Source organism: Salvelinus alpinus, chromosome 6 (genome assembly GCF_045679555.1).
Source record: "Salvelinus alpinus chromosome 6, SLU_Salpinus.1, whole genome shotgun sequence".
In the NCBI taxonomy this organism is placed as follows: Eukaryota; Metazoa; Chordata; class Actinopteri; order Salmoniformes; family Salmonidae; genus Salvelinus; species Salvelinus alpinus.
Window position 1 is genome coordinate 27,128,437 of NC_092091.1, and position 14,256 is coordinate 27,142,692.

Consider the following 14,256-nt stretch of genomic DNA (forward strand, 5'->3'; position numbering starts at 1 on the left):
GCCGTCCTGCCATGACCAGCCAGAGCCGTCCTGCCATGACCAGCCAGAGCCGTCCTGCCATGACCAGCCAGAGCCGTCCTGCCATGACCAGCCAGAGCCGTCCTGCCATGACCAGCCAGAGCCGTCCTGCCATGACCAGCCAGAGCCGTCCTGCCAGGACCTGCCAGAGCCGTCCTGCCAGGACCTGCCAGAGCCGTCCTGCCAGGACCTGCCAGAGCCGTCCTGCCAGGACCTGCCAGAGCCGTCCTGCCAGGACCTGCCAGAGCCGTCCAGCCAGGACCTGCCAGAGCCGTCCAGCCGGGACCTGCCAGAGTATCTCAGCCGGGACCTGCCCCTTGTCCCGGTGCTGCCCCTTGTCCCGGTGCTGCCCCTTGTCCCGGTGCTGCCCCTTGTCCCGGTGCTGCCCCTTGTCCCGGTGCTGCCCCTTGTCCCGGTGCTGCCCCTTGTCCCGGTGCTGCCCCTTGTCCCGGTGCTGCCCCTTGTCCCGGTGCTGCCCCTTGTCCCGGTGCTGCCCCTTGTCCCGGTGCTGCCCCTTGTCCCGGTGCTGCCCCTTGTCCCGGTGCTGCCCCTTGTCCCGGTGCTGCCCCTTGTCCCGGTGCTGCCCCTTGTCCCGGTGCTGCCCCTTGTCCCGGTGCTGCCCCTTGTCCCGGTGCTGCCCCTTGTCCCGGTGCTGCCCCTTGTCCCGGTGCTGCCCCTTGTCCCGGTGCTGCCCCTTGTCCCGGTGCTGCCCCTTGTCCCGGTGCTGCCCCTTGTCCCGGTGCTGCCCCTTGTCCCGGTGCTGCCCCTTGTCCCGGTGCTGCCCCTTGTCCCGGTGCTGCCCCTTGTCCCGGTGCTGCCCCTTGTCCCGGTGCTGCCCCTTGTCCCGGTGCTGCCCCTTGTCCCGGTGCTGCCCCTTGTCCCGGTGCTGCCCCTTGTCCCGGTGCTGCCCCTTGTCCCGGTGCTGCCCCTTGTCCCGGTGCTGCCCCTTGTCCCGGTGCTGCCCCTTCTCCCGGTGCTGGCCGTTCATTTAGGGGATGTTAGTTTTAGGGTGGTCATTGGGAGGGGAAGACAGAAGCGGGGAGTGACAATGGTGGTGTGGGGACAGCGTCCAGAGCCTGAGCCACCACCGTGGTCAACTGCCCACCCAGACCCTCCCCTGGACTTTGTGCTGGTGCGCCCGGCGTTCGCACCTTGAGGGGGGGGTTCTGTAACGGTCCTGACCTGTTTTATGTTGTTTTTGTATGTGTTTAGGTCAGGGCATGTGTTTTGGGAGGGCAGTCTATGTTATCTGTTTCTATGTTGGTTGTGGTTGCCTGGTATGGCTCTTAATTAGAGGCAGGTGTTTTGCGTTCTCCTCTAATTAAGAGTCATATTTAGGTAGGGTGTTCTCACTGTTTGTTTGTGGGTGATTGTCTCCTGTGTCGTCGAATGTATGTACCATACGGGACTGTTTGGCTGTTCGTTTATTTTGATGTCGTCTGTTTCCTGTCCGTGAGTTTACGTTTAGTTATGTAAGTTTATGTTCAGGTTTCGTCAACGTCGTTTTCTTGTTTTGTATATTTGAAAGTGTTTTGTTTCGTGTTGCCATCGTCGTTTCAAATAAAAAGATGGCTTACTTCCCGAATGCTGCATTTTGGTCTGATGATCCTTCTCTCCTCTCCTCGTCCGAGGATGAGGAGAGCGACAGCCCTTACATCTTCTCCTTCAGTTGGTCAACTTTCACATTTACCGCTACACCAGCAATCACTCCTTTCAATGGCGCCCTTTTCTAGAGAGCAAAACTATTCACATCTCTTGCCTCCATTCTGTTAACGTGGAGCGCCTGCTCCCTCTAACCAGCAGAAACACAAACAATTATCACAAGACCACTTCTGGTTACCCTCACCGATTTCACCCACCCTGAAACCACAAATGGATCAGCCAAAAGGCAAAGGTCCCCTTTTTCCAAAAACTTCACTCCTACTGTCACAGACTCATCTTTATCCTGACCCTCAGTGCAAGCCTCGGGCTCAGAACTTCACCACCTCTGATACTTTTCCCTCATTCACTTCCATTTCTCCTCCTGTCTTCTGCTCACTCTGCTTGCACTTTCTACCTTTCTTCTTTAACAAACCATCTCTGTTTTTTACGCCATTTTTAACCCGACTCAAGCTCACCCTCTTCCTCCCTCTCTCTCTTAGACCTCCTCTGCCTCTCATTTTCCCTCCATTAATCCTCCATATTCCAAGTATACGTCTCCTTTTGATAATACTGCACTTCTCTTGACATACATATTGTTCTTGGCTTCTCAAGGGACACCATTTAACCAGCTGCCACAAACTCTGTGCAATCAGCACGCACCCCTCGGGATGTAAAGCTCAACAGTGCATCCCACTTGTAAAGAAGCTGCTTCGCCTTGATGATCGTCTTTATCAATAGCTACCTCAACGCTTTTCCATTTCAAACAAGCGCGCTGTTCCAACCACCATCGACCGTGTCGCCATGACAGCATTGCACTATTCTTCTGTTCTTCATTTACACAATTAACCAAAACAAGGCTGCTTCTAGTCACCTTGACTGAATCGACAATCAGAGAGGTGAGCGACAGTAGCATTTCAAAAGTCAGAAGCGGCTTCCTCTCCTCCATCTTTTCTTCATAGACCCTAGGGAGGGTCATTGCTGTTGTACTAGGAATGATGTATGAAAAATAAGTGGTGAAATAAGTTAAAATAATATGTAGGCCTATAGCCTACACATTTTCATTCTGATATTATTGTATGCCTCTCATCACCAGTCACGAGCAGTTGTCACGACCAGCTATGCGTCACATGATTGTCTCCAGTGGTAATGGAGTGGGAGCGCAGATGTCTGCTGGGCGGTTTCTCAATGCTCATCTCCTAGGCAATCGCCACGGTCCCAAGAGCACTGGCATGTGGTAAGACGATAATGCTCTTGGCTTGCATTTCATCTCTTGGCTGGATTTCATCAAAATGTGGGACAGAATAGTAGAGGGGTGGGTTGCTGTTATTGGCAGTGGCGGTTGTAGACCATTTCAACTGAGGGGGCCAAGCTGGGGCCAGTTGTACTGTTAGAGGGGCCAGTTACATTAGACATTATTGTTGTCATCGTTTTCCTCACTGCATTGCAGGGATTAGCAGGCAAAAGACCATGTTCATAATCATCATCGTTGCCACTGTCTAATAACGGATGTAAAAAAAGAACGATAGCAAAAATTTGTTATGTAAAAATGATTTCATACTCCACATTTAGGGGGGCCACAAGGGGGTCCAAAATTGTTGTCACAGGGGCACTGGCCCCCCCCTGCCCCCCCCAGAACCGCCACTGGTTATTGGATGGGGTTTCAAAACCAAAAAGAAGGGTAAACAGCCTATTGATGATGCTTTCTTTCATGACATTACAATAGTAATGCTAAGTGTATTAATAGTCATATCTACATATTTAGTTTTTGTATGCTAGTAGCCAATTTCAGCCTACATATTTCCATTATTAAAATGGATGACTTGAAAATCAAATCCTTTACTTACAATATTATATTTTAAATTGATATAATATTATTGAATATCATAATTGGATTTCTTAATTAATAATAATAATAATGAATTAAATCATTTTCTTGAAACAAAGTTTTCGTCATGGCCCATGAGGTACTTTAGCTCCATTCCAGTGGCTCTATATCTCCAGGTTTTGTGTTAGTGTATTCATTAGCCCCCTATCTCCCCAAGGCAGGTAGCAGCTCTCTGATTTGCTTCCTGGTGTCTGACTCAGCCTTTATTACAGCAAGCCGAGCATCTGCCTGAAAGCACCGTGAAATCCTCCTGATTGGCTCACCCAGTGAGTGTGGGTGTGTGAGTATCCATTATTAATGACACGCACACATACTATGCTGCATTGTATTGTCATTTTTGACGTGAAGAGATATTTTCAGTGGAGTTAGAGGTATCCTCAGACCCTCAAGTTGCTTCCCTTCTTTCACATCATCCTTCAGAGGTGCTTGCGGACTGGGAGGCATTGTGTGAGGAGGGTGCTTCAGGCTCCGGTGAGGGAGTGGATTGACAAAGGAGAGTGGACCGAAGAGAAGAGGAGGGGAGAGAGGAGAGCAGATGCTGCCCACACCCTGAGATGCTCTGCTGGCTGATAGAAGATGAGATGTCTCTGCAGGAGTTCCAGCAACGTGTGGGCTGTGTCATCACACATGTCGGTGAGTGTCCTGTCTTTATCCCTCCATAAGCCATCAGCCAAGGGGATACCCAGCAGCTGTTCCCTGCATGGTCTCCCTATTCCAGACAGCATCTTTAGAGATGCCTAGATATGAAATGCTTGACTATAGAGATACATGTGTGAATATTTGGTCTAAACGGATAGAAATGTCAGGTTTGGGCTGATCATAATTGTTGCAATTTTTACACAATTTACATTTTAAACAGTTCAAGGTCAGAGTCAGCCTTACACAAATAACCATGTAGCATGTTGTTGTCTACTACTCATTTACATTTTTTACATTTGACATTTGAGTCATTTAGCAGACGCTCTTATCCAGAGCAACTTACAGTAGCAATTAGGGTTAAGTGCCTTGCTCAAGGGCACATTGACCGATTTTTCACCAGGTTGCTCTGGGATTCGAACCAGCAACCTTTTGGTTACTGGCCCAATGCTATTAACTGCTAGGTTACCTGCCACCCAAAATTGGGATCTGGTTTGTGGATTTATATTTTATTCTTGTGTAGATTTATAATGGACGCAACATGTTCCACTCCAGTCAAACTTGTCATTCCATGCTGGTTGGTGTGATGTGTAATAACTAGTTGTCACAGCACATCACAGTGAGTGGGTGTCATCAGAAAGTATGATTGTCATATATTGAAAATTACTTTTCTATTCTCTGATAATCCCATCCTATTCTTATTATGAGTTTAATTATAAATCACTATAACCACATTTTAGAGCTAATATGTGTATCATCATGGAGATAGATATACAGTATTTACCGGTATCTATGGGTTTCATTACATATGTTATGATACTCAATTGTTATTAGCCACAGAAGACAGCAAAACCTAGTATACATCTCTTTAGATTCCTATCTCCCCCTCTCTCAATTCCTCTTGTTCTCCTTCATTCCATATTCTACATCCGGGTCTTCCGGGCTGGGCAGAGGAAGTAGGTTATTGTGCCACGCTGGAGATTGTTACAGAGTGTATTCTATCACTGCTCTCGTGAAGCAGTCAGGCAGCAGCCATCTATTGGGGAGGGGACCATACAGCCAGTTACCATAGAAACTGAGATAGCCCAGGCTTGTGTGCATTGGCCCTATTGATTTATGGAAACGGCCTCTCCTGTGTTGCCGTTTGCATCTCTCACGCCCCCCAATTCATCAGAGACCCCCAATTATTTTCACTATCACACCCGTAGGGTGGTCTTTGGCCTACACATAACACATCCATAGACTTGGAGGTCCTCCTCCTTTACTCATTAACCATAATTTAATCATTGTCAGTGTCATGTTATATGGTGAGCGTTATAGATTGGTGTCATCATAACACTTTATTATACAAATCTGACCTAATGGTCCCCACAGTGTCCTTTAATTAAAGGTTCATAATGAGCTTCCCTATACTGAAGATGATTGCCTTGCTACACAAGAGACTGACAATAGTAATGTTATTCTGCTAGTGGCATTTATTCTCTATTGATTTATTTAAAATCAAAGACACACCCCTCTGTTCATCTGTAAGGGATGTAGAGCTGTGCAGATTCAATCACATATTTGACATTAAAAGCCGTGTGTGGGAAATGGTGAGCTTGGCAGCTGATGTCAGCAGCACTACATCAGAGATATTATTGCAGTTAAACCTTGTAACAGGCTCCATGACTCAGAGAGAAAGAAAGCGAAAGATGCAAGCCTTATCTGAGCTCTCATTGGTGGCAGGTGACATCATAGTTGCCAGAGTGTGAAGGCTGTGTAATTTAGGGTAACGGCGTATGGATTTTATGAATAATTCATGATAGAAATGATGTAGAATTCAAGCGGCTGACTCCTCTATTAAACAGAATTATTAGAATGATCATACTACAGACCATAGTCCTCTCACAGCTCTTCCAAACAAATTATATTTACAGGAAAATACATGACCTACTTGAAATGGACCTTCAAATCGTTTTCAGGAAAAAAAGATGATGCACAAGTATGTTATGTTTTGTTGCCTCTAGCAACCGAGGAATTACAGTAGTGCAATGCCTCTTGTGTACAGGGCAATCCTCCACAACACATCCCAAGGATATCTAATATGAAGAATTCAATCTCCAAATCATATAGGAAAATATTACATTCTTAACCTCATAGTGTGCAAAGATTTTGGCCCTGTGTGGCAGTAACCCTAATTTCAGGCTGCCTTCTGTACTATTTAGTAGAGTAGAACAATGGAAATGTGTGGCATCGGTCATCTGTTGCTAATTGAACTAACGGGATTAGCATGGTCTGGCTACTCAAGGCTGGCCCCAGATACATACTATGTGGTGAACACAGGGAAATGAAACAGTCTATAGGCCTATATAAACAGAAAATACAACCACATCAAAACATGAGCACAGACTAAAGACGCAGCTGACAGGGAATCGTAAAGGCACTAAGGCTGGAAAATGCATTAAAATGTCAGTGTAATCATTTTGTGGTTTTCAGAGGCATTTTGTTTAAAACATACTTTCCACAGATGAGTAACCATTCTTGGCAGATTCTCACCAAGTGATCAGTGACAATGTACATGTTCCACTGGCTCTACAGCACAGACCTCGATCCTAGACGTTATGTATTTTGTGTGAGCATGTTTATGGTTTCTCTCAGGATGAATGTTGGCTTACTTGTCTGTCATTCATTTTGTTTGTAACTCTGGCGCTATAGTAGTTATATCCTCTTACAGTAAGCAATCAATCTATTGAGACTCTATGTACATCATAAAGAGTTAAATGGATAAATAGAAAGCAGCATTGTTTTGTCCCTCCCTTTATCTATGTCCCCAGCCCTCATCCTCTTAGCAGCCAAAGGGCCATTGCTATCTTCCAAAATCAATACCAAATGTCACCATGAGCGCCTTGTGCCATGTCCTTCTGTAATACTGATAGTCCATTCATAAGCCTTCCTTGGCACAGAAGGAGATCTATAAAAAGTCCAGATTCTATCCCATATGCAGAGAGGTGAACAATGGAAAGGTCAGGAGGTCATCCTCTCCCCTGTTGGAACAGCAGCCCTGGTGTTCATCATCTCAAACGTCCTGATCAGATGCCTTCCTTTCTCACCTCTGACTTCTGAAATCATATCGCCTCACAACAATGCCATCAACTTTATCTCCGTTTTTGGATTTTAGATTATGTGGAATCATAAATGATTGATTGCAGTGATTCGATGTTCATTCATTGAGTGCATTTAATCTGTAGACATATCATAGACTGTTGGATTTTGTTTCACTCAGAGGTTGTCAACATATTTAAACCTCTTAAGGTTAGGTACTGTAGGTGTTCCAGCCATAGATCTTCCTGGTATCGTAACAGCTCTGGTCTTGTTTACCCAGCCAGCCCAGCTTTGTTGTTATGACGTAGGCTGTATTCACACTGCTTCCCATTTGTCCCTCATTTACGTGAAAAGGGCTCTTTGGAAAACGTTTGTCTTATTTCACACAGCCCCCTTTGGGCATTGGCCAGTATTTGAGTGGTGCTCACAGTAACACAATGGAACAATAGCCCATTGAGTCATAAATCTATTTTAAGAGTCTGGCCTGATTTCGAACTCTAATATGGACTTACTGCTCCAGTTTTCAAGGGCTCAGGGTGGCCCTCAGATCAACTCAGGTCAGCAGGGTCAAGCTTCACAGCAGGCTTGGAAAAACAGAGGGCATGTAGGTAGAAGACAAAAGTCAGGCCAGGTAAGGCTAGGACAGACAGAGGGAGTACTGGGGATTACTACTCCCCATTCTCCTTCTGTGACCTTGACCTCTGTAACCCTTTCCTCTCTGAAGGTGGGTGGGAAGGTTTGCTCACCCCCGATAGGGCATTGTTTGTGAGAGGCTACGGTGTCAATTCATGATCAATAGCACTGCGGATTCTTTTTTTTTCTTTTTTTACCAGATCCTTAATCTATCTCGCAAGGGGTTGCAGTATATTGTGTGCAGTCATAGCATACCTGATCTTTGAGTCGATTTCCTACCCTCAGTGCTTCTCACGGTTGAGAGCTTTGATGCATGCTCTGCTCCTGCACTGATAAGTGGGGCTCACTGCCACAATGTAATAGTGCAGATGTTCACAACAACTCTGAACTAGGGACGACATTTATAATTGAAATGGCACTGAAACTAGCTTTTTCCACAGATTTTTATATCATTTTATATGGTTAGGGTAGGGTTGTTCATCAACATGTTTATGTCAAATAGAATGTGAAATAAATACTGTATATGCTATTTGGACTTGGTTATTTATGTCCTTGCAATAACGAGAGAATAAAAAATTGATTGTGAGGATTAGCAGATGCATTCCAATATGTATCTTTCAAAAATAGGGTGACCTTGTGTTGACATGCAGATATATATGTGTGAGCCCCATTACAGTAGCAGGAAGCAATAAAAGACACTGTGTGGGTATCTGACTCAGTGTGTGTGATCCTGGACCTCGTTACTACCAGCACGGTGCTGTTCAGAGCTCACATATACAATACTATTCATCACCCTCCCTATGTGTGTGCAGTGTGTGTGTATTTTCTAGAGGTAGGAGTGACTGACAGATGCCAGTGACACTAGGAGAACCTGACCTTACTGCACTGGTCCTATGTAGTGTGGGCTTCTAGTATGTGGCCGCTCTGTCATTCGTTGATGACAGAGCAGGGTGGGGGTAAGGGCTGGAGAAGTGACGGTCCAGGGAGCATTTGAGAGGACGGATAGAGCGGGCAGGGCGACAGGAAGAGTGATCTCCGGATCCAAACATGAGGAGTACGTTTTTTTACATGGCGGTGTCTTGTTCCTGTTTTCATGTTTTTAGAGCACATGTCCCAATGGCAAAGGCCAGCTTTCTGCTGACAGAGCCCCATGGTGATGTCATATCATGGAATTTACTCCCTGCCTCTGACCTTAAGTAGAAAAACAAACAGTGTAAATACTCCGATATTCTCCTTGTACAGCAGGTGTTGCTGCTTTTCTAGTCTTTTATGCTGTTTCATTGGCATAGTGGTTTATTTGGATTTTATGTAATGGACATACACAAAATAGTCCAAATTGGTGAAGTGAAATGAAAAAAATTACTTTTCAAAAAATTCTAAAAAATAAAAAACGGAAAAGTGGTGCGTGCATATGTATTCCCCCCCTTTGCTGTGAAGCCCCTAAATAAGATCTGGTGCAACCAATTACCTTCAGAAGTCACATAATTAGTTAAATAAAGTCCACCTGTATGCAATTAAGTGTTACATGATCTGTCACATGATCTCAGTATATATACACCTGTTCTGAAAGGCCCCAGAGTCTGCAACACCGCTAAGCAAGGGGCACCACCAAGCAAGCGGCACCATGAAGACCAAGGAGCTCTCCAAACAGGTCAGGGACAAAGTTGTGGAGAAGTACAGATCAGGGTTGGGTTATAAAAAAATATCAGAAACTTTGAACATCCCACGGAGCACCATTAAATCATTATTAAAAAATGGAAAGAATATGGCACCACAACAAACCTGCCAAGAGAGGGCAGCCCACCAAAACTCACAGACCAGGCATGGAGGGCATTAATCAGAGAGGCAACAAAGAGACAAAGCTCCACAGCGGAGATTGGGGTATCTGTCCGTAGGACCACTTTAACCGTGGTCTGAAATCGGAGTAGATGGACAGAGCGAATTTACCAGCTAGTACGCCTATTGTACACTCCACAGAGCTGGGCTTTACGGAAGAGTGGCCAGAAAAAAGCTGTTGCTTAAAGAAAGAAATAAGCAAACACGTTTGGTGTTCGCCAAAAGGCATATGGGAGACTCCCCAAACATATGGAAGAAGGTACCCTGGTCAGATGAGACTAAAATTGAGCTTTTTGGCCATCAAGGAAAACGCTATGTCTGGCGCAAACCCAACACCTCTCATCAACCTGAGAACACCATCCATAGTGGTGACAGCATCATGCTGTGGGTATGTTTTTCATCGGCAGGGACTGGGAAACTGGTCAGAATTGAAGGAATGATGGATGACGCTAAATACAGGGAAATTCTTGAGGGAAACCTGTTTCAGTTTTCCAGAGATTTGAGACAGGGATGGAGGTTCACCTTCCAGCAGGACAGGGACCCTAAGCATACTGCTAAAGCAACACTCAAGTGGTTTAAGGGGAAACATTTAAATGTCTTGGAATGGCCTAATCAAAGCCCAGACCCCCAATCCAATTGAGAATATGGGGATTGACTTAAAGATTGCTGTACACCAGCGGAACCCATCCAACTTGAAGGAGCTGGAGCAGTTTTGCCTTGAAGAATGGGCTAAAATCCCAGTGGCTAGATGTGCCATGCTTATAGAGACATACCCCAGAGACTTGCAGCTGTAATTGCTGCAAAAGGTGGCTCTACAAAGTATTGACTTTCGGGGGGGATGAATAGTTATGCACGCTCAAGTTTTCTTTTTCTTTTGCCTTACTTCTTGTTTGTTTCACCCCCAAAATATTTTGCATCTTCAAAGTGGTAGGCATGTTGTGTAAATAAAATGATACAACCCCCCCAAAAATCCTTTTTAATTCCAGGTTGTAAGGCAACAAAATAGGAAAAAAGCCAAGGGGGTAAACACTTTCACAAGCCACTGTAGTTCTTCTCAGATGACATCATCACTGTGAGTAAAACATCTGAACTAGTGACCTCCTGCACATCAACACCACTTAGGAATAGGAGTCTGTCTGTAGACACCCATTCTCTCTGCCTGGGAGACCAACTATCTGAGCATAGTCTGTGGAGACGTATCTCAAAGTCATCCATAAAGACTGTAGGGACATTGCATCTTTAATTTTTTTACTTATATATTTTATTACATTAAATGGAAAATGTGGCAATATCAGATTATGTGATATGTGCACTGAATGTTTGAGATCTTTTTGGACTGAGCTGTTTATTGTAGTAAATGTGTATTGTAGGTGCGTGCAGAGGTAAACACTAAAGCCAAATATAGGCCTATCACTGTCATTAAAGTCGTCCCTGAATAGACCAGTGTACTAAGATTAGCTAGCGAGAGTGATCTATGTTTATCAGCTAGTGGAAAGGTAAGCTTAAGATACAGACCTGTGTATTATGTATTTTTAAAAGCAGGAAGGCCACTGGCTCCTATTCCATGTGACAAACATCAAGACTATAGCATCACACATATTGGTCATCACTTTGACACTAAATGGACACATTCTGATGTAATGGTTAAGTTCTTAGAGCACACGGTGTGGTGAAGCCTGAAGACGCAGATTTGTAAATGAGTGTTAGAAAAATGTCAGATAGTAGGCTACAATAGCAGTTCTACAAACTTACACCAAGTGCCATGACCATGGGTGTAACTTAGTTTGATTGACTATGACTGATAATGTTCTTGTGTGTTATTATTCTCATGAAGTACATGCCCTTCGCCAATGAGAGTGTCTTGGGAGGGAGGAGTGAGGAAGTGCTTCTGAGACAAGGACAGTAAATGAGCTACAGCCAGAAGGAGGAAAAGCAGTGCCTTTTGTGCTGTGTTCCTGACGCACATTGTCCACACACACAGCACTCCACAGCACAGAGGCTGAATGTTGGTCTGGGTGGGGGAGGAAAGGGAAGCCCCAGTGCCTCTGGGTATAGTTGAGGATATTGGTGTAAACCATGCCAGTCTCCTGAGCTCCACTGGTCACAAGACTTGAACTCAGACCTCTGGCGAGAGCCCTGACAGAACACACACACATGCACCCACACACTCACAGACACACACATTGTAAGGAATCTGCTCCGTGGTGCTCTGCGAGGTTTTCCATAACCACAGCTGGAGCCCTCAGGGCAGGACTGTAGTGTTCAGCGGTCTGGTTTGGTCCAGACAGGAAGACCTCGCCATGGGCTCAGTTATGTGTAAGTGACTGAATTACCTACTTTAAACCTTAATTTACATGTTCTTTCACACTCATACAGGTCTGGTTTCCATGGCTCTTTTGCTTCCGAGTGGTGTGAAACAGATGTGATGTAAGCTAGTTGTGCTACTGGAGAAGCCTGCTCAGTAGATAGCAGTAGGTAGGGTGGTTGAGTGGAGTTGTGTTTCCTTGTGACGTCTTGAGTAAGGAGCTCTGCGTGCTTACAGGCTTAAGACGTTCAGCAATGTGACCTAACAGAGAGGCCGGTGATTACCCTGTGAACACCTTGTGGGAACCTGGTCACAAATAGAGCTGGGGAATTCAAAATGCCTGATCAATTCACATTGGAATGTATTATACAGTATAGTTACCCGTTGCTTCTGTGCATACATGTTGTGCTTCACAGAGAAATACATGGTGCATTTCACTGTTAGATTCTCCCCTGAGTGTGAAATCACCTAAGCTTATATAGAGGTTACATAAGAAGGGTTTTTGATTATCCTCTGTTGCATGTGCCTGGCATAGAGAGGGAAGAGACGTAGGCAGAGGTCAGAGGCAGCAGCTCACTGGCTCCCGGGACTGAAGAGAAATAATTGCAGTGGTAGAGGCTGGCAGCGGACTGGGTGTGTGCGTACTGTGTACAGTATGTGTATGTGTGTGAGATGTGCTGCGCTGAGAGACAGACTATCAGATGGAAGGCACTGTAAGAGAAGAGCGTCCAGGGGACTTGAAAAGCAGACCAGGGTGATTCAGGAAGACTGAGCCTGGGAGGAGAGTGAAGCTCTGGTAGCCGCTCCAAGCTCTTTCTGTCCCCGTCTCCCTGGGCTGGAGTCTGGACTGACCTTGACTACACTAGGCACTGCGTAGGAAGGAACTACACAGGCTGGTGTGCAGGAAAGCCATCTCTTGAACACAAACGCACACAATCTCAGAGATGAGTAGTGCAGATATTTTGGCTCTCTGCTGTGGTGGGATGATGGACGGCTCCCAGCGGTACCAGACCATCCCCTCACGGTGTTCGGCATGTGGGAGGCACACGCGTGGCGCTTCCTCCATGGTGCGTATCTCTGCCGGGGAGATGGAGTCCTACCACCGCTTTCTGGGGGTGTGTCAGAAGACTGAGTCAGCCACAGGGAGAAGTATGTCCTCCCTCTCTTCCCTCTCAACCTCCCACTCAGCACCTCTCCTTCACTCCATCCCCCTGTCAGTTTTTTTTTTAAACTAGGCAAGTCAGTTAAGACCAAATCCTTATTTACAATGATTGCCTTGTTCAGGGGCAGAACAACAGATTTTTACGTTGTCAGCTCGGGGATTCGATTCAGCAACCTTTTGGTTACTGGTCCAACGCTCTAACCATAATGCTGGGCTTGTTGATTGATGTGATGCTGCTAAGGCCCTGCTATATGTAAATGCTTTAGTGAGATTTCATTAGTCTGCTGCTGCTGTTATCTGAGGTATGCCTTTCCTTCTAATATTAGACTGATGCCTTTATGAATAGGCATGGCAGTTCTCACCTTCTCAGACATGCTTATTATATGCCAGGTTGCTTTCCTATCTGCATGTCAAATGGCTTGCATTGTCCTGGATAGAAAGCTCCACATCACAACAACCTTTTAAAGAACACTTGAGTAGAACGCGTCTTATACCATGCATGTAAGCTTGCACAATTATTAATGTTTCTCTCTGTGGAGAAGTGGCAATGACAGCAGAAAAAATGGCTCCATGTTTAAAAAGAATGACAATCTGAATCATGGTGTCTATGGTTGGATAAAGATGTCCTGTCTGACTGTTTTAAATATGTTGGAAAACACTAGCTGGCAAAGTTGAATGATGTCACAAAATAACCTACCTAGAAGCAGTTGATGGTGCCACACCCTCAATGCCTAGATGCCTAGACATGCACATGTCTCTTATGTGTGATTATCCCTTGTAATTGAAGCAAATAATCACCTGTGGTATCCAGTTAGCTGCCAAGCCTATGTCTTTCAGGGCATCTGGTTCAAAATATGTGTATCTGAAGATATAAATGCAATTAAATTGTTTGGGTACATTCAAGTAAGGATATGTGCCACTTTTTGCTCTTCCTGGACTGTCTGCATTCAAAGGTGTTTCTGAGATAATGTTCTTTATTCGGAACAAAGTGACACATTTTATTGCCAGAAAGCAGTTAATAAGTGATTGTTAATAAGATAATGGGGTATCCATCTTAAT

General features: G+C 45.4%; 1 protein-coding gene across 12 annotated transcripts in view; it reads left to right on the forward strand.

Moving 5' to 3' along the window:
- Positions 1 to 2,789: 2,789 nt before the first annotated feature.
- The window catches only part of LOC139578476 (guanine nucleotide exchange factor DBS-like), a 92,218-nt gene continuing 80,751 nt past the window's right edge, over positions 2,790 to 14,256 (forward strand). For 9 of the 12 annotated variants that reach the window (XM_071406118.1, XM_071406121.1, XM_071406128.1 and 6 more), the window contains exon 1: positions 3,836 to 4,177. In XM_071406118.1, coding sequence (XP_071262219.1) covers positions 4,099 to 4,177 — 79 coding nt within the window. In that variant the 5' untranslated portion in view covers positions 3,836 to 4,098. The other 3 variants (XM_071406119.1, XM_071406120.1, XM_071406123.1) reach the window with 3 other exon arrangements.